At 41.6% G+C, this 18,632-nt stretch overlaps 1 protein-coding gene across 2 annotated transcripts in view; it reads left to right on the top strand.

Annotated features, from left to right (window-relative positions):
* Nucleotides 1-18,632, top strand: part of LOC134541412 (uncharacterized) — a 92,546-nt gene that overhangs the window by 24,772 nt on the left and 49,142 nt on the right. The window contains exons 4-6 of one of the 2 annotated variants that reach the window (XM_063384844.1): nucleotides 6,682-6,813; nucleotides 13,051-13,161; nucleotides 14,698-14,975. In XM_063384844.1, the coding sequence (XP_063240914.1) occupies nucleotides 6,682-6,813; nucleotides 13,051-13,161; nucleotides 14,698-14,975 (521 nt within the window). Of the gene's footprint in view, nucleotides 1-6,681; nucleotides 6,814-13,050; nucleotides 13,162-14,694; nucleotides 14,976-18,632 lie in introns of both variants that reach the window. The other variant, XM_063384843.1, reaches the window with a different exon arrangement.

Here is an 18,632-nt window from a genome sequence, read left to right on the forward strand (position 1 = left end):
GTGAATTCAGCCTTTCCTGTGTTCAATCCAACTATTATATTGCTGTATCTGTTCAATCCACCTAGCATTTAGTCCATCTGGATTCTTAATTTGTATTGGCTACTTAAGTGCTGCATGGTCAGTGCGTAAAAGGAATTTTCTCCCATATAAATATTTGTGGAAATGTTGCAGACACTTCACTACAGCCAAGAGTTCTCGTCTTGTGATGCAATAGTTGCATTCGGGCTTAAAAACACTTTGCTGTTGTATGCTATTACTTGTTCATTTCCATCTTGAACCTGGGAAAGTACAGCACCTAAACCATCTCCGCTTGCATTTGTGTCGAGGATAAATTATCCATGTTGACGGGGGGTAGGCAAGTATGGGGCTAGTGCACAGGGATTCAGTGAGGTTTTGAAAGGCAGCTGAAGTCCATAAAAATTGTCTCTTGTCCTCTGTCAGCTAAACAAATGGTTTGCGATTGTCGAGAACACAGGCATAAACCTCCTGTAGTAGGTACAGAATCCCAAGAAATTCCTTACTTCATGATTATCCTTAATTTGAGGCCACTCCTTAAAAGAATGGATCTTCTCAGGATCTCTTCGCACCCCATCCTGTGATTCAATATGCCCCAGTAATGTTACCTCATGCTGGAACAAGAAGCTTAACTTAAGTTGGGCATGGCGAAGCCTGTCGAATACAACCTGGAAATTTCGAAAATGTTCCTTCATTGTAATTCCCACCACAATAATGTCGTCCAGGTATACTAGGCATGTTTTCCAAGTCAAGCCATGTAGGACAAGTTCTATCAATCTCTCAAAAGTTGCAGGAGCATTACATAACCCGAATGGTAACACAGTGAACTGGAACAACCCACTACCTGTCATGAAAGCAGTCTTCTCCTTATCCTCGGGGTGCAGCTCCACTTGCCAGTAACCACTCTTCAGGTCCAGTGTAGAGAACCATCCGGTGCCAGAGAGTGTATCCAGTGTGTCATCGATACATGGGTGGGGCTTGCTGTTCTATTTGGTGACGTCATTCACCTTCCGGTAGTCCACACAGAACCTCAGGTGGCCATCCTTCTTTGCCACATTGGGGAGCCCCAATGGCTCGTTGATGGTTCTATTACACCACCCTCCAGCATACCCACAATCAACTTCTCAGCTTCTTCCTGTTTTGCTAGAGGCAGCCACCGGGGTGCTTGTAGGATTGGCTCCGTAAAACGTACGTTGATGCGATGTTAGACCAGGCTTGTTCTCCCAATGTCGGTATCCCCTAAGGATAATACATCCTGGTTGCTTACCAGAAAAGCTGTGACTTCTATTTCTTCATCTGTTAGATTATTTCGGCATCACCCTTGTAAATGATCTAGATTTGGGTTCAGTGTTTGCATGGCATGTCTAATAGGTGAGAAAGACTCACACTGGCCTACTTAAGAGACTGGTTCGCAGCTAGCTACACAACCTCGCCAAAGCTTGCAATGCTTCGAGCAGCTAGGAGTGTCTTCAATCCTGTCATATTTGGAATATATCAGGTAGCTCATGTTGCCCCTAGGGTCTCCCATAATCCTAGCTGCTATTATCTGCTCATGGTTTGCTGGAATTGAAACCGATTCACTAACTAACACTTGCATTACAGGAATTTCTAATTGGTCGGGGTAAACAAGGCCACCTCTTCATTTTTAATACGCAGTGCTGGCCCTTTTATGTCAATAAAAAATCTGTATCGATTCATGATGTCCACCCCTAGAATTACCTTATCGGTGATATCAGCAACAAGAAAAGGTCTTTGTTAATGTCCAAGTTCCAATCCTTACCTCCAAATCCAGCTGTCCATGCACAGGTGAAGTGTCTCTGGTGTCTGTATTGAGTCTGTATGGGATGGGTGTTCTCTTCAGCTTTTTTCTACTTACAATGTGTCTGCGAACTATAGATGCTGATGCCCCTGTGTCAACAATAAGTAAACCCTGACTGCTATTGATCCATCCATTGAGCAACAAACTGTCATAGCCTCTACTAAGTACGGATACAGGAAGAACCCCTGGGGCTACCATCTCCTGTAGAGCTGGCATGCACCCCCTCACACCAGCTACTGCTTGTTTCCCTGTTGATATTCCTGTTTCTCTTCCTGTTACTATGTCTGTCTGCATGTCGTACAGTCCCACTAGAAGTGTCCTGGTTCATTGCAGACGAAGCACCGCGGGAGTTTGCCTGCTCTCCTGATCTGTTTACCTGGAGTATCATTCAGCAGCTTCTTCAATGTCCTGAGAATATCTACTTCATTAGTGGTGTTTCTAGCGTTTTCTCCATTGTAGGTCTCCAGTCCAGCTCTCCTTGTCCTTATGCTTGTGTTGCTTGAGGCACTGCATGCTGCCTCGATTTCCAGGGCATGGACCAAGGCCTCGCAACTCTTCTTGTGCCGGGCCAGACGAAGAGTTTGCTGAACCTCCACATCTCTGAGTCCGTCTAAAAAACACACACTGGCGGCTAGCTGCTGGCATAGTCTTTCTGGTCTGGAACTGGTATGGTCTAAAGCAGCTCTAGTGGAGATCCTCTCAGGGCCAAGACAAGTTCCGTAGCCTTTTCTTCCTTACCCGAACCATTTACTAACCATTTACTTCTGCAGCTGCCTCGAATTGTCTATGAAGTTTGACCATCAAAGGTGGGTGGCTTGAAATTTGAGTGGCTGTTGGAAGTGCCTTCCATCAAACATTCTTGGAGAAAATCTTATGGTTTGTAGCAGCAGAGGCTTCTTTGATCATCTGTCGGCACTCCTCGGTTACAGCTTCTGCATGCTGTTCAGTGTCCTGTTGGAGCTGAATCATCTGTTGTTCCTGTTGTGCAAGATGCAGCTCCAAACACTTGACTTTACCCTCGAACTGAATTTCTTTTTCATCCATTCTCTTCTTCATTTCTCTTTGGTTCTTCTTCATGTATTCAATCTGTCTGCATAGCATTCGTCATCCCCTCTTGGCAGTTATTCATTTCATTCTTCATCTTTTCTTGTTAGTTCATTTCATTTTTCATCTCTTCTTGGCCATTCTTCATTTCCTCCTGTTCCATTTTCATTTCTTCCTGGCCCCTCTCGATTTTATTATTTATTTCAGCCAAGAAACCCATTGTGGTTTTAAGTTCGCCAGCAGCCATCTTTCTTGTCCACATACACTACCATTATCACAACTGTCCTATGATCTATAGTGTAATTTGACCTACAACCTAACCTAAACTTCTACTGAAAATTAAAACTTTACTATTACTACATTTAAAACTAATTACAGTTACTAACACTAATATTAATAACAAAAATCTAAATCTTAATTATTTTTAATTGTTTATTAACTATTAGTAATTTATTTAATTAGGGCTATCTCACTTCTGACACCAAAATGTTACGACTTATATGGGGAGATAGCCCAATTAAGTTTTATCACAGTTTTATTAGTTACTAATTTTTACATAAATGATTGTACTTAAAAATGTCTGATCACCAATCACTAACACTTAAAAATGTTTATTCGCAAGTCACTCAATGTCAAGTTCTACAGTTCGCACTCCTCACTGGAGCTAGGCTCAGCAGTGGCTCGCCCCTTACCTCGTGTCTGTTTACACACAGTCTCGTGCCACTCTGTCGCACTCTCTCGATCCCATCGCTCCGCGTCACGCCACTTTTGAGGGGGCGTCTCTCACCGTCTTCGCCGATGTTGCACTTCCCAGTCACGTGGTTACCCCCTCCACTGCGCGGCTCTGGGTGGGTCCCGCACGCACTTCTTTAAGTGGTGCGCCTGTGAGTTGGAACACCCGCCATACAAGTACTGGTCACAGTCACTTCAGGTGCAAGTCTCTTCCCTTGTTGTGGGACACGAAGCCACCACAGCCTAGTAACAATGTGTTTAAGTTCCTTTCACTAGAGTCTGGCTGGGGGCGACTCAACGTCCACAGGGTTTTTAAAATCTGGTTCACACAGTTTTATATCACCACAGTTTCTTCAGCAATATCATCAGTTAACATTGTGCTGGTGTGCGATCAGTTGAGTTGGGCATGACGTAGCACTACGTAGGTGTATAACACTGCAGTTCTCTGCAACGTATTACTAGAAAAAACGTAAAATTAATAGTGATGTTTATACACCAAAGAACACCAGTTTATAGACCTTAACTGAGCACAATAGATAAATACGGCAGCAAAAAAATTTGGGTCCATGTAAACCGTACTTCTAGGGGCGTTTGCTGCATAAGTTTAAATGTTGTTCTGACCGTGGGTAAAAAATTTGCATTCAGAAAAAAAATTCAGTTTTCAAACTGACAAAAGTTTCACACTGACTTGCAGTAAATGATGTTTCGCCAGGGGACCAAATAAGTCATCAGGACGACTCGTCACCTTGTTCGATGCGGGAGTGACGTGCACCATCAACTCAGTGCCACGAGCCAACATTGCAAGCCCAGTGTGAAAACGGGCCGTAGAATGTTTTGCAGTCCTTCTCCAAGACATCCACAGCCCGGCTACCAAACACGTCTGATACCATTCAAGCGTACATCGCGAATTCGTTGCTCGGCAGTGCTGTGCTGTGCGTGACGTCACTCTCATTGCGCATCTAGTGGCCGCCCCATGAAACAACAAATTATTAACTGTAAATATTCAAATAAAAACAAGTTATAATAGTTATTAAGATTGCATAAAAATTCAGTTAAAGTTAACAAGTGGCCGAGGGGCCACAATATTTGAATTTTAAAAGAAAATTGATTTGTCACACTAACACCTCAGGTAAAAGTAGCCTTTTAGAACTCCAACATTTACACGTAGAAATTTAAGTAGTAATTTTACTTGGAAACATAAAACTAAATATTTAAATTTTGGTTTTTATTTCATTGTTTATAACACTGTGTTCTTGTCAGTTGTGTAATTTCATTAAAACAAGTCATACTTAAATACATATACATTAATGTCACTATGTAGACGTCGACCGGGGCTGCTCCCTCCTTAGCCTGATGTGCCTCACGTCTCGCCCGACCCCTCTCCTCCCACCATCTCCCTGTTTCAGACCGCCCGCCATGTCCGCCATGCAAGAGGCGACTGGAGTCTGTGCCACGCACTCCTAAAATAATACTTTAACTGAAATATTTTTTGTAGTTTTACTCATGTGTTATTCCCTGAGTGTTTTGTTTTCTTTCAGCTTAAGTAGGGACTAAGCAGCTCAATGTGCAAACCCTTTCAGAACGTACCCAGACGCGGGCAGTTTATGTTTTGAACTTAATTAATAACTGCCAATACGAGTAAATGTTATTATTTTGTAATAAGTGGTTGTAATTTATTATTCAGTGCTCGAGAGGTTCTGTTGTGTTTTCTGTTTCGTCACGTAAATAAGAACGGCCTAACGGTAATTAAACTGCTTCCTGCCGCCTTGACACCTAGACGACTGCGAGTCTATCTGGATCGCCACCCGGAGCAGGGCGTGGCGACCACTTATGATTGCTTCCTGTCCTCTGGCATGTGGGGACACCTGGAGACCACTCTGGTTTCTTCTCGTGAGCCAAGGAGCGGGCGGTTAGGCTAGATTTGAGTAGTTAGGGGGTTGTGAGCCTCGTCGCACTTGGGCGACGTGATGACCCTGAGAGAGGATAGTCGGGTCAACGCTCACACACCGCGCGACTCTTTCAAATCCAGTACGATAGCAATGAAATGAATGAAACACGTGTGTGAAAACTAAATACAGACTATTTGAAAAACACACAGGTCCTGCCGCTTGTGTGCAAGAGGCATGTTCGGCTGTGATGGGGAGGAAGACATCATTGCTAAGGATTACAATTACTATCCGTACCAAAACAATTTCTTTGTAACCTGATGAAGCTAAGTTACTGTAATTTTGTTATATTGTCCTTACTTTTTTTTTCTGTGCTGGGAGGGAGAGACACTCGCCGGCTGCGTGCCTACAGGAGCGCAGTCCGTGCCAGCGCTGTGCATAGCTGCTTGGTGCAGACACTGGATGCTGTTCAGATCCACTGAGCTCCTCTCAGCCACATGCTACTTAGTTTCAGTTGGTGAACATCGTTTTCATCTGCGAAATATTGTATTCTCATAATTTATGTGTAGTCACCATTAAAATTTGCAATTCGTAAGGTATTGTGATCTATGAGTAAGAATTGTGTGAGCTCTTGCTAAACTGGAACAATAATGATGCAAAGTAAAAAATATGTTCTATTTAAATGTGAACTCAAAAACTAATTTATTTTGGCAGTCGATGGCAAATTTTAGATGGGGAGGTTTCAGTTTTGTGTGTAAGAAATGTACCTCGCAAACACTTACAGAAATTAGACTCTCAAATTTTTTTTTTCTTTAGTGTTGCAAGTATAGAAATTTAAAGGATGTTGTAATTAGTAACTACAAATGTTAGTCCAGTGAAATGTCTTTACCTGACAAGTTCGTGACAGCTGTGTTGTGTTAGCAGTTTTGCAAGATTACCAAATGTCGGTATAGTTTCATCGGGAGTACTAAGTGTTAAAACATGAAATTAACCTGACAGTGGAGATAAACTGTGAGCAAACTTAAAAGGCAGGCAGCACAGCAATATGACAGCCATAGTCCACTTGAAACAGTTTGAATGCAAGCGGCTAGAGGTGACCCTCACTGTGACACCACCCCGTGGTCCTCATGTTGCAGAAAGTATGCTCGATTGTTTACGTTTGTGCTTGTGCTGCGGCTGTTGCAGGAGTACAAACGCGATAACCCGTTCAACACAGACATGGACTTCCAGTTCCTCCCGCTGAGAACGAAAGTAGAAATCCTGCATGCGCTGTGCGACTTCAGGCTTGACGGAGACGACGTTCAAGATCTCTTGAAGGTTTGTGTGAATACTCTCTGAATGTGTTGTCTGCTGCGGAGACCACACACAGGGAAAATAAGGAAACAGGGAAAACTCAGGGAATTGGAAAGGTGTCTTTCAAACCCTGGAAAACACAGGGAAATGTTCAGTATCCAAAACTGTACCAGAAATTTTTTATTTATATGTAAAATAATAATATCTTAAACTAGAATTAATTTTAATCATAAAATTGTATGCTCTTAATAATCTGTATCTGGTTTTTACTGTTACCTAAACATAAAGAATACAAACAAGGTGTGTCAGTTTGAAGAATAATCAAAAGTGTATACTCAATTGCACGATCCCAATCAATAATTTATCATTTCAAAGTTTGAGTGAACAAATTTATTTGTTTAGTTTTTAGTACTGGCAGTTTTTTGTTACTTTACAGTGCAAACTGTATGTGGTGTTGGATAACATTTTATTGTAGATTTGTGCATGCTATGTATGTTTGTTGGAATGAGTTTTAATAATAATAATTATTGTTGTAAAATATGTTATCTTGCCAGATAGACTGATGATGAGGCAGTAAAAAAAAGTTAGAGTGTGTGATTTTACCATTCTATAATTGTAAATAATCATCACAAAGAATAATGCACATTTACACTTCACCATGTCATCAGGATGTTGCACTGATGATGTTTCGAAGAATTGCCGGCACTGCGTGAGGGCAGTGTGAGGGGGAAACAAAAGTACCAGGGTCTGGTCTGTAGATGGCACAGGCGTGCTATCTGCAGAAGGGAAAGAACTTGAGCTGGCCAGCGGAGTGATATGAAATAGCCTCAGGATGGGACTAGTATTGTGCATGGCAGGTGCATATTGAACTGGGGTGTACTGCAGGGAAGAGAAGGGAAAATTGGTGCGACTTGGCGCGAGAACCTTGGGTGGGCAGAGGATAGAAGCCTGTCACTGGGTGTGCATTTGCAAACTTTTTAGATAACACTGCAACCTTGTTTCGAATGTTATTTTTACAGCATTAAGCCATGCCTATTTTACTAATCAGAAGGGTAACAATATTGTTTTCACCAGTGTCATTGTCTTACTGATAATTTGTACTCATTCTGGTTTTTATTAAACAATAATAATATTTTAAATTTCCATTTTTGGTGTTAATATTATGGCTTCATAGCGGTGTCTGCTGAATCTTATTTTCATTTGAAATGATCATGCTAATACACAACTGTAAAACTAATATTTCCTGGTTTAGTATTACTGATGCGGGGTGAAGGAAACAATGTTCAACCCGCGGGCTGCCAGGGATCCTCTCTGAACAGCAATTGTAGAACAAGAATTTTTGTTTGAAGGATCTTATCAAATATGTGGTGGAGTAGGTTGGGAAACTTCTAAAAGTGATGAATGCGGGAATGAAGAGTCCAATGTTCCATGCTGAGGAAATTATACTTATTGTTTGTCAGATCTAAACAGACTTGCTGTACCAAGGTCCGGTGGTATGATCGTTGTCACATCAGGGAACTGTAGTTCATCCAATCAGCAGCTGTGGTTAGCCCTATTGCAGCATTGGAGATGGTGTTTGGCATCAAAACCCTGTGCCTGCATTTGAAAAAGTTAATTTACCACTAATGTCCTAGCGACACTCTCTCCATACCATTTAATTTGAAGATACCTTAATCTTTCAAAGCCAACGTTGCCATCTTGGCCAAAAGTACACTAGCATTTACTCCATAACCAGTTTTCTTGCTATTTGACACATTACTACTAGACATCATCTTGACCTCTTCTCGAAACTGAAGGAGTTCTTCCTACCTATGTCTGCACGCCGAGACACTGCGAATGGTCAACGCCGCCTCCAGCAGAGTCAATGAACTCCTCCCGTCAACGTGGCTCTTGTCTGTTTTCTCAAGGATAAAAGAAGGGACATTTGCACATTATCGTGTATGACAGCCAGCTTTGAAGTCTCACGAAAAACCCATCCCAGCACTACCAGTTACGCTGACGTCGTCCAGGGCTACGCCCCTCCTAAGCCCGATGTGACCCGTCCACGGCAGCACCCCTCTCCCCCCACCAGCACCCTCTATTTCAAACATCCCGCCGACGGCGAGCGTGTGTAGGTGAGTGTGTGTGTTGCGGCCATACAAGAGGCCAGTAATTAGAGTCGGTGCGGCTTCCCCGTAAATCCTAATTATTAAATAAGAATTGTCAACCTTTATTTTATCTTTTAATTCCCAAGGGTCGTATGTTTGCAGGTCCATTTTTCTAAACAGACGTTACAGCGCCACAAGCGACCGCTAAGAGAACTACCAAATTAACTTTTCATTATTGTAATTCTTTTATTTAGCTTTGTTAATTAGGTGGAAGGAGCAGAGGCAGTAACTTAATTAATACTGGTTTACTAAATGTTTATTCATATTTCATTGTAAGTAAAAACGTAAATTGAACAGCTAACGGTAACGGGAGCGGAAGGAGGCGCCATGACATCCCCTAGCCAGGTAGTCTAATCTTGGAACCGCCCGGAGTAGGACGCGTGCTGTACCTCGTCGCCTTCAATACTTGGTAAGAACTGATCATTTAGCATCCGGCCGTGTAATAATTTTTCTGAATCGCTTTTAACCGCTTCGAGGCCTACTCCGGGTGGAAGACTCTTTAACATAAATATTTTTTCCGCTCAGACGGACTTTTGAAATCGACTGCGTTGCGAATCGTAGGTCAGGCCACAAGGTGACCTGGCCCTCCTCTAAGCTGATTCATGCCGTTGGCTTTTTAACCGCTTAATAAGTAAATATGTAAGAGGAAGGAGTGAATAAAACTCGGGCGCCTTGAAGTCTCCATCTTTTCATTCTAACCACGTGTGTCCTTAAGGAGTGTATGGCGTGTGGGACGCCTAGAGCCCACTTGGGATAATTGTTTCATGGTGATAGCGTACACGACGCTGAGAGCGGGTGTTAGGGCCACCGTAGGTGAATAGGGTTGCGTGTCTCGCCCCACACGGGCGACGTCACGACCAGGAGAAAGAGTCTCGCCGGGTCCACGTGCCCACGAACCACGTGGTGGCGCCCACAACATAACATCTTTATAATTCAGCAACCCAGTGCGATAGCAACGCATTGCTACAGCTCTTACTCATTAAAGAAAGGAATATCTTATTCAACCGGTATTGGTTCACTGAGGTGCAGAAGGCAACGAAACAGAAGATGGAAGTGCTTTAGAGTCAGCGGATCAGCAAACCTCAGTTCTTGCTGGCTGTACGTAATGAACTCGTGAATGCTGAAGTGTTTAGAGAATGAAGGTGGAGGTAGGCTGCAGGAACAACACTCCCAGCCATGTTCCACCGCTGACGAGACGTTAGCGGTCATCCTGGCCAGGTGAAACTCTTGGGCATTTGCAGCAGATATTATTGTTTTATTAGACATTGGCAGACATCACCCACGTGGTTCCCACAGACACAGAAGACTCAGGGAATTGAAACTGTATCTTCAAAACCTGGAAACACAGGGAAATTTCCAAATATCTGTCACCAAACTGGATTAGTAATTTTAACACTAGTGTGTTCCTCTAGTCTCTTAAAATTAGCTGGTGTTTTGATTACAAATTCATATGCATTTGCATTCTTCATTAATTAGATGTAAGGGAAACAGCTAATGAAATACGTAACTGTGTATTAATTTAATGATTTTAACTATGGTAAGTCAATAGTCATTCTAATGCTTACCGATAATAATGTGTTTTTTTCTTTCTTTCAAAGTTTGATCCCATTTAGTGGTTTTATGCTACATACTGTTAGTGTTTATTGGTTGCATAACATTGATGGAAATGATAACATTGCAAACTGTGTCTTGTGTGGGAAAAGATTTTATGGTTAGTTTGACATGTTAGGTGTAAATTAAATGTGTTCGGATGCAAATTTTTAGTTTAATATGTTTATATTATCTTGCAAATGAGAAAAAGCGTGAGAACTCTGACCTAGCACTGGAAGTCACAGGAGAAAGATGTGGCAGTCAACAAACAGTTGTATTGCAACTGAGTCACTCTTTTCAGTATTTCAGCAGCAAACAGTTACCAGGTTAATTTTCACTGTTTTTATCTAATACTATCGATACCCATGGTCTGCAGGGATTTTCCCTTCGTCACAAAGCGCTCTGAGGTACTCAGATTCATCTACATCTTTTTGAAAATGTATCTCATATATATATATATATATATATATATATATATATATATATATATATATACACACACACACACACACACACACACACACACACACACACACACACACACACATACACACACGAGGGTTTTTTTTTTTTCAACCTCCGATCGTCTGTAATAAAAAAACGGGAATGAATTGGGAAATTATTTTAACGTCAAAAGAAACGTACATCTTTACTCTATTTTTCCACATAATCACCGTGCAGATTGAGGCATTTGTCGTACCGATGCACCAGCTTTCCAATACCCTCTGCATAAAATGATGCCTCCTGCCTATTCAGCCACGTTTTAACAGTGCCCTGCAGTGTGATTACAGTTTCATTTCTCTATGGCATGCCCATTAATCAATACCCTAATTGCTCGTACACGATTCGACACGTCTCGTAGTGTTTACCCCCTTCCACCAACCATGTGGAGCGGCCAACTCACACCTCAGTTGAAGCTTGGTTATGGGAATGTCAACATGGCTGCAACGATAAACTGTACGGCGAAATGCGAGCTGCGTGGAGTCATCCGTTCCTTACAGGCAGAAGGGCACACTGCAGCAGAAATCCATCGCCGAATGAGTGTTATGTACGGTGAAAACTTTATGAGCAATGGCATTGTGCGAGAGTGGTGTCGGGAATTCCGCGAAGGCCGTATTGATGTTCATGATGAAGGTGGCCAAGGAAGGAAGTCGGTAGCAACAGATGAAACAGTTCAGAGAGTTGATGCAGTTGTTTGTGAGAGACGTCATTTCACGATTTCAGAACTGTCTGAACAATTTCCGCTCATTTCAAGGTCAGCCCTATACGCCATTGTTACAGACAATCTCGGATACAGGAAAATCTGTGCCCGATGGGTACCCAAGATGTTGACTGACATCAACAAGGAGCGGCGAATGGCATCAGCCTTGTCGTTTTTGCTGCGTTACGCAGACGATGGTGAACACTTTTTGACTCAAATTGTGACAGGTGATGAAACATGGATTCATTTCGATAATGAAGAAACAAAACTTCAATCACAACAGTGGATGCACACCTATTTTCCAAACAAGCCAAAAAAGTTCAAACGGACATTCAGCACCAAGAAACAGATGGCTACAGTGTTCTGGGATCACCAAGGTGTGCTACTGGTTGATTTCATGGAGCCAGGGACAACAATCAATGCTGCTGCATACTGCGCGACACTACGACGGCTAAGACAGTCGATACGCAACACGCGGAGAGGAATGCTGACATCTGGTGTTGTCTTGCTTCATGACAACGCCCGACCGCATAGTGCCGCCGTAACACAACAACTCCTTGCAAGATTTTGATGGGAAGTGTTTGATCACCCTCCTTACAGTCCGGATTTGGCACTGAGTGACTATCACCTTTTCCTCACGTTGAAAAAGTGGCTTGGAGGACGACGCTTCAACACCAATGATGAACTGCAGAGCACTGTTAAAACGTGGCTAAATAGGCAGGAGGCATCATTTTATGCAGAGGGTATTGGAAAGCTGGTGCATCGGTACGACAAATGCCTCAATCTGCACGGTGATTATGTGGAAAAATAGAGTAAAGATGTACGTTTCTTTTGACATTAAAATAATTTCCCAATTCATTCCCGTTTTTTTATTACAGCCGATCGGAGGTTGAAAAAAAAATAACCCTCGTATATATATATGTGTGTGTGTGTGTGTATATATATATATATATATATATATATATATATATATATATATATATATATAATTATTGAATCTTTAAAAATAGGGCAGTAGGCTAACCCAATTGCCATCACAGCCCGTGTACACTGAAAGACATTAAAACATAATTGTTATTTTTGTAACAGTCTACTTAACATAAGACAAAAAAGCAATTAATTTAATTTTTTTTTTCCTGATTTTAGTTACAAATAGTACTTAATATTACAAGAAACATCATTTTTTAAAAATTTAACTTAGCCTATGTCCATCTAAAATAATGTAGCTTTAACACAGTCCAGTATTTTTAGGCTTTACTTCTTACAAAATTTATTAAGGACAGCATAGTTAATACCTCTGAACTGATTGTTGTGTTTCTGTAGAATCTGGAGTCGGATAGCTTACGGGTCGAACCCTTAGGACACGACGAGAATGACTCTGCCTATTGGTACTTCTACGGCACTCGACTGTACAGGGAAGACTTACCCAAAAACGTAAGTACAAATTTTAAATGCTGTGTTATGTTTTCATCAGGATGATGCTTTTACTGGATTTGTACCAAACTTTATGTATTAATTTTTTTTTCCAATTTTAGTTTTAAATTTTTTGGTGTAAAAAAATTCCAAATGAGAGTCACTATCTGGAGCAGTCTCCTAATATATGTTATGTACGTAATATATATTTGTATTATTTATGTTATTTGTTATTATTTTATGATTTAGGTTATGTGTATTTTGTATGTTATAGACATAATGTCAGGGGCGTAGCCAGGGGGGGGGGGGTTTAGGGGTTCAACCTCCCCCTCCCCCCAGAACCAAATCTTTTATTAATTTCTTATTCATAACTCAAACAAATTTCATATTAAAATTAATAAAATTTTTACCATTACAATATTTAAATTTAAGTACCGAAAACTGCTAAAATAGCACTATTTTACACCTTAAAATCCAAATTTTCCCGGGGGAGGACCCCCGGACCCCCCCCTTTAATACAGGAAGGGGGGGGAGGGGGGTGGGCATGCTTCTTAACACCCCCCCATACACAAATCCTGGCTACGCCACTGCATAATGTATTTTATTCTTTAAACAGTGTCTTTGATATTAGGAAAACCAGAGAAAAATAATTATTTTTTCGGGAATGTATAATTAGTGTGTAAATGTCGGGAGAGTGTGAGAGTGGGGTGTAATGAGTGTGTAAATGTCGGGAGAGTGAGTGAGCGGGGTGTAATCAGTGTGTAAATGTCGGGAGAGTGTGGGAGCGGGGTGTAATCAGTGTGTAAATGTCGGGAGAGTGTGGGAGCGGGGTGTAATCAGTGTGTAAATGTCGGGAGATTGAGGGAGCGGGGTATAATCAGTGTGTAAATGTCGGGAGAGTGTGGGAGCGGGGTGTAATCAGTGTGTAAATGTCGGGAGAGTGTGGGAGCGGGGTGTAATCAGTGTGTAAATGTCGGGAGAGTGTGGGAGCGGGGTGTAATCAGTGTGTAAATGTCGGGAGAGTGTGGGAGCGGGGTGTAATCAGTGTGTAAATGTCGGGAGAGTGTGGGAGCGGGGTGTAATCAGTGTGTAAATGTCGGGAGAGTGTGGGAGCGGGGTGTAATCAGTGTGTAAATGTCGGGAGAGTGTGGGAGCGGGGTGTAATCAGTGTGTAAATGTCGGGAGAGTGTGTGAGCGGGGTGTAATCAGTGTGTAAATGTCGGGAGAGTGTGGGAGCGGGGTGTAATCAGTGTGTAAATGTCGGGAGAGTGTGGGAGCGGGGTGTAATCAGTGTGTAAATGTCGGGAGAGTGTGGGAGCGGGGTGTAATCAGTGTGTAAATGTCGGGAGAGTGTGTGAGCGGGGTGTAATCAGTGTGTAAATGTCGGGAGAGTGTGGGAGCGGGGTATAATCAGTGTGTAAATGCCGGGAGAGTGTGGGAGCGGGGTGTAATCAGTGTGTAAATGTCGGGAGAGTGTGGGAGCGGGGTGTAATCAGTGTGTAAATGTCGGGAGAGTGTGGGAGCGGGAGAAGAGCGGGGTGTGTCTTGCCGCAGCAGAAGAGGGCCAAGGACAAGGACAAGGACAAGGACAAGCGCAGGAAGGGGCGCGATGAGAGGCGGCGCCGCAGGCACGACTCGGAGGCGGAGGATGGGGCGGGCCCCGGGGCGGGCGGCGCCTGGCAGGTGGTCTGCTTCACCCAGGACGACTGGGACCAGGTCACCGGCGGCTTCAAGGACTCGGCGGCCAAGTGCGAGCGCTCGCTGTACCACACGCTGGCCGAGGACTTCCTGCCCGAGATACCGCGCCTCTTCGCCGAGAAGGAGCGCCTGCAGAGGTACGTCTGCGGCTCGGAAACAAGACCTTGCGTCCAACCGTCATTGAGCGGCGACATGATTAGCGGGGCGGGTTTCTTCAGATCCCAAAAATTACGAAATCAACAGTTAATAAGTGCAAATATAAGTAAATTCGTCAATTACATTGTAGATTTCATTTCACTCCTTCTTTGTATCCATACAAAATAGTGATTATTCAATAAAAAATGATTCAATTTTATTCATAAAAGTATGCAATCATTTCATCAATGTTTTTTTATGACGTCACGTGCTGGAACTCACAAATATTTATTTTCAAGCAGCTTTTCGCTAATTTAAAATTTTTTTTTTTTGCCTTGCTTCAGTTTGTGTCTGCACGTCGGATGAAAATTGGCTGGAAGCTGTCCACTTAAATGAACTGGAAATTTCGACAAAAATGTAATAACGGTGATTAGAAAAATTTTTATAGTTGAAAACAGAAAAATTGTTCAATTTTCCATTTTCATCACAGCGCTATTAAAATAATTACCGTACAGATATATCTACATGTCATGTTCACTATTAAAAAAGAAATTTAATTCTAATTGGTGTGTGATTGCATTTACATTGTCTATGCTGATATCTTTCAGTTAAAAAAAAGCAATTTTAATTACATTTATTTTAATGAAAGAAAACCACACGTCTCATAATAGTGACATGTGTGCTGTAAAAAGTGCTCGTTAATATACTTGAAACTTTAACGGTACTCAGTAATACTTAATGTTGTTTTGTCATTACAAGACAATGTGTGAAGGCAATATCTTAAGTGATAAAACTGTTTTTGTGAAATTTTAAAAGAGAACCAAAGTTTGTACTAGAGAAAATATACTTTAAGTTATTATTCAAACAGTAATAAAAATGAGGTAACGGAGTGCATAAAGCACAGGGAATTATGAGCCACTCAACGTAGCGCTAGCCGTCCGAGCTGTCTAAAGGCCGCCTCAAGCTGAACGTTTGTGGCTGCCATATTTGAACTGAACACCAATGAACATCAGCCCTCACAAATAAGACACCAGATAAGACCCACATGTCGCTCGTTTTAGTCTTTACATCAGTTTTCATCGCCTGTAATGCAATATGTATTTCAAGTTAAGAAAGTATGTTCAGTTTTAAAATTAACATTTAGCGCCACGTCCTAAATTTGTGGTGTATTTTACCCTTAAATACGTACCTCGTCACATTGGTATTGGACCATCCTCCATAATCCTAGTATCTTGTATATTACGCTGGTTTCCAAATTGTCTTGGAGGATGTCCTTTGGAGGTAGAGAGTTCAGTCAGTTAACTCTTTTTTTAATACATGGTGAGTTTCCCCAAGAGGCCTATTTATCCATGTGTACAATAAAGAAGACATTGTTGAGATACTTTAAACGAGACTACTGTTAAGATATTTCACCAAAATCTTCTCTCAGTAGCCTGGCTTATAAAATTAATGCATTTCCTTCGAATGGCTCACTGCTTGGAGTTCTTCAGCTCGTCTCTCGTGCTACAATGAAACAGGTCCAACAGCTTTATTCAAGTAGTTTTAAAATGATGTTTGTACCGTATTTCCTCGCGTAAAGCCCCCCCCCCCCCTTTTTTCTCCAAATTTTCGACTCCAAAAAAGGGGAGGGGGCCTATACGCGAATTTGGAGGAAAAAATAGATTTTTTTTTTCAGGTTTAAAAAACTAACATTTAATAAAAGCAAAATGAAATACTGCCACATCTTATTTAAACGCCAATTAAATTTTGATTAAATGAAACAGCTGGCGGAATGACTAGCAGGTCGTGCGTCTTTGTTCTAATGAGGGAGGGTGGGGGAGGCAGCGACGCGGCAGGAGGGAGGGAGAGGCAGCTAGTCCGCAGGGGGGAAAGGCAGCGCTGCGCTGAGGCGTGTAAGACGCATACAGCAAGATTGCAATTTGCTCCCACGTCTACTGACTCGAATAAGTAACATACTGTGGTTTGAACGTTAGTATGTATTTCATTTTTCTGAACAGCAAAATCATTCTTGTATCCGGAGTTACAACAACAATGCAAGGCTCGCATCTCTTTCGTTGCTAAAGGCATATCAATGTTAGCATTAACTATGCGTGCTTTTTACACCACCTGCATATTGCAGTTTAAATGAATACCATACATGCGTGGATGTATGTTATAATTTTTTTTGACTGGTTTGTGGCCGGCCCCTAAGTAAAGAGCTGTCAAAAAGAGGCATGTAAAGAAAATCTTTTTCTAATGTAAGGTTGCTTGTAAGATTCCATTGCTGAACTGATGACAGGGAGTGACTGTGGAATATCTGGTAGTCTCCTGGCAGTTTACATTGGAGTGTTTGTGAGGTTATGTTTTCATATGTATAATTTATTTGCAATATAAATTATTTAATTATTATTTAATAAATAATTAAATTTTCAAATTAGAATTAACAGTCAGTATATTTAATAATTTTCATTACTCATTAAAATTTATCTCCATTATTTTACTAAATAAAATAATAATTTTATACATTGTTTATATGAATACTGAGAAATCATTAATTTTTTTTTTAATTTGATTATATTTTATACTTTATCAACCGTGTTTATATCATCACCAAAGTCCTATTATTATTTTATTTTTATTATTTATATGCATACCAAATTAAGGTTAGTTTTTTACTATGCCAAATAAGTAAAACGTCAAGACAAGAGGGCCTATGTTCAAGTCTCTGCTAGAGGAGGCGCACCCAGCGACCTATCCATGTACAGGGCAGAAATGTGTTCAGAGAATAAACGCATTGGTAAAGATCGCACGCTTTCACGGCCCGGGCTTGCTTGGCTTCTGGCCTGCCACAACCCAGAAGTCAAGCAGCCCCAATAAACACTGCATTACTCAAACGGCAAGTGTGAGAATCAGCCCATTCCAACTTCGAACCCTCCGCTACCAACTCCCAACTCCCACCCTATCCGTTTCCTGCCAGTGGAAACCCTGGTGTCAGATAATGAAGTAGCCCCCATAAGAATCAGGCCATTACAGTCGGTGTCAGAAGCTCGGGGCGTTACATAAGTCTCTTTTACTGTCAACTCAGTTCTCTCGTCATTGCATTTGTCTCCACACGCTTATTGAAACAGGTGGCAAAACTGTGTGGTTGGCATGCGTGCTAGAAATAAAACTACGTTTAGAGTGAGCGAGTATGGGAGAGTACAAGCATGCAGTTGCGCATCCGTGTTAGTATTTAAGTGCATAAGTATGCTAGATCACAAATATGTGAGTATTGAGAGGTACTTTTTTTTACATTCCAGGTTGGCCTGGCTAAGCAACATTGAGGATGAATTCTAAGTTTCATTTAGTTGTATTAACAATAAGAGTTTTTTAAGGTAGACTTTTTTTAATACTAAAAAAATCACTTCTTACTTGTCGAGATGATTTTCCACACATTCACTGTAGACTTAATATGTTGCTCGATAAAAAAGAAAACATTATGTCCCTTTGTGTTATTTTGAACAAAAGGGACCAATAAACCCGTAAAAGTGACAACAGTCACCCTGGGCCGATGCCGACGCCTGGGGTTGTAATTTATAGTTTAAAGTCCAAAAACTAATAAAAAAATGTTTAAGTTTCGGCCTGGCCCCAACTAGCAGACGTGAAATTCTCTATTTACATAATCTCAGCTCCTTTTTTAT

This window comes from Bacillus rossius, chromosome 18 (assembly GCF_032445375.1).
Source record: "Bacillus rossius redtenbacheri isolate Brsri chromosome 18, Brsri_v3, whole genome shotgun sequence".
Classification (NCBI taxonomy): Eukaryota; Metazoa; Arthropoda; class Insecta; order Phasmatodea; family Bacillidae; genus Bacillus; species Bacillus rossius.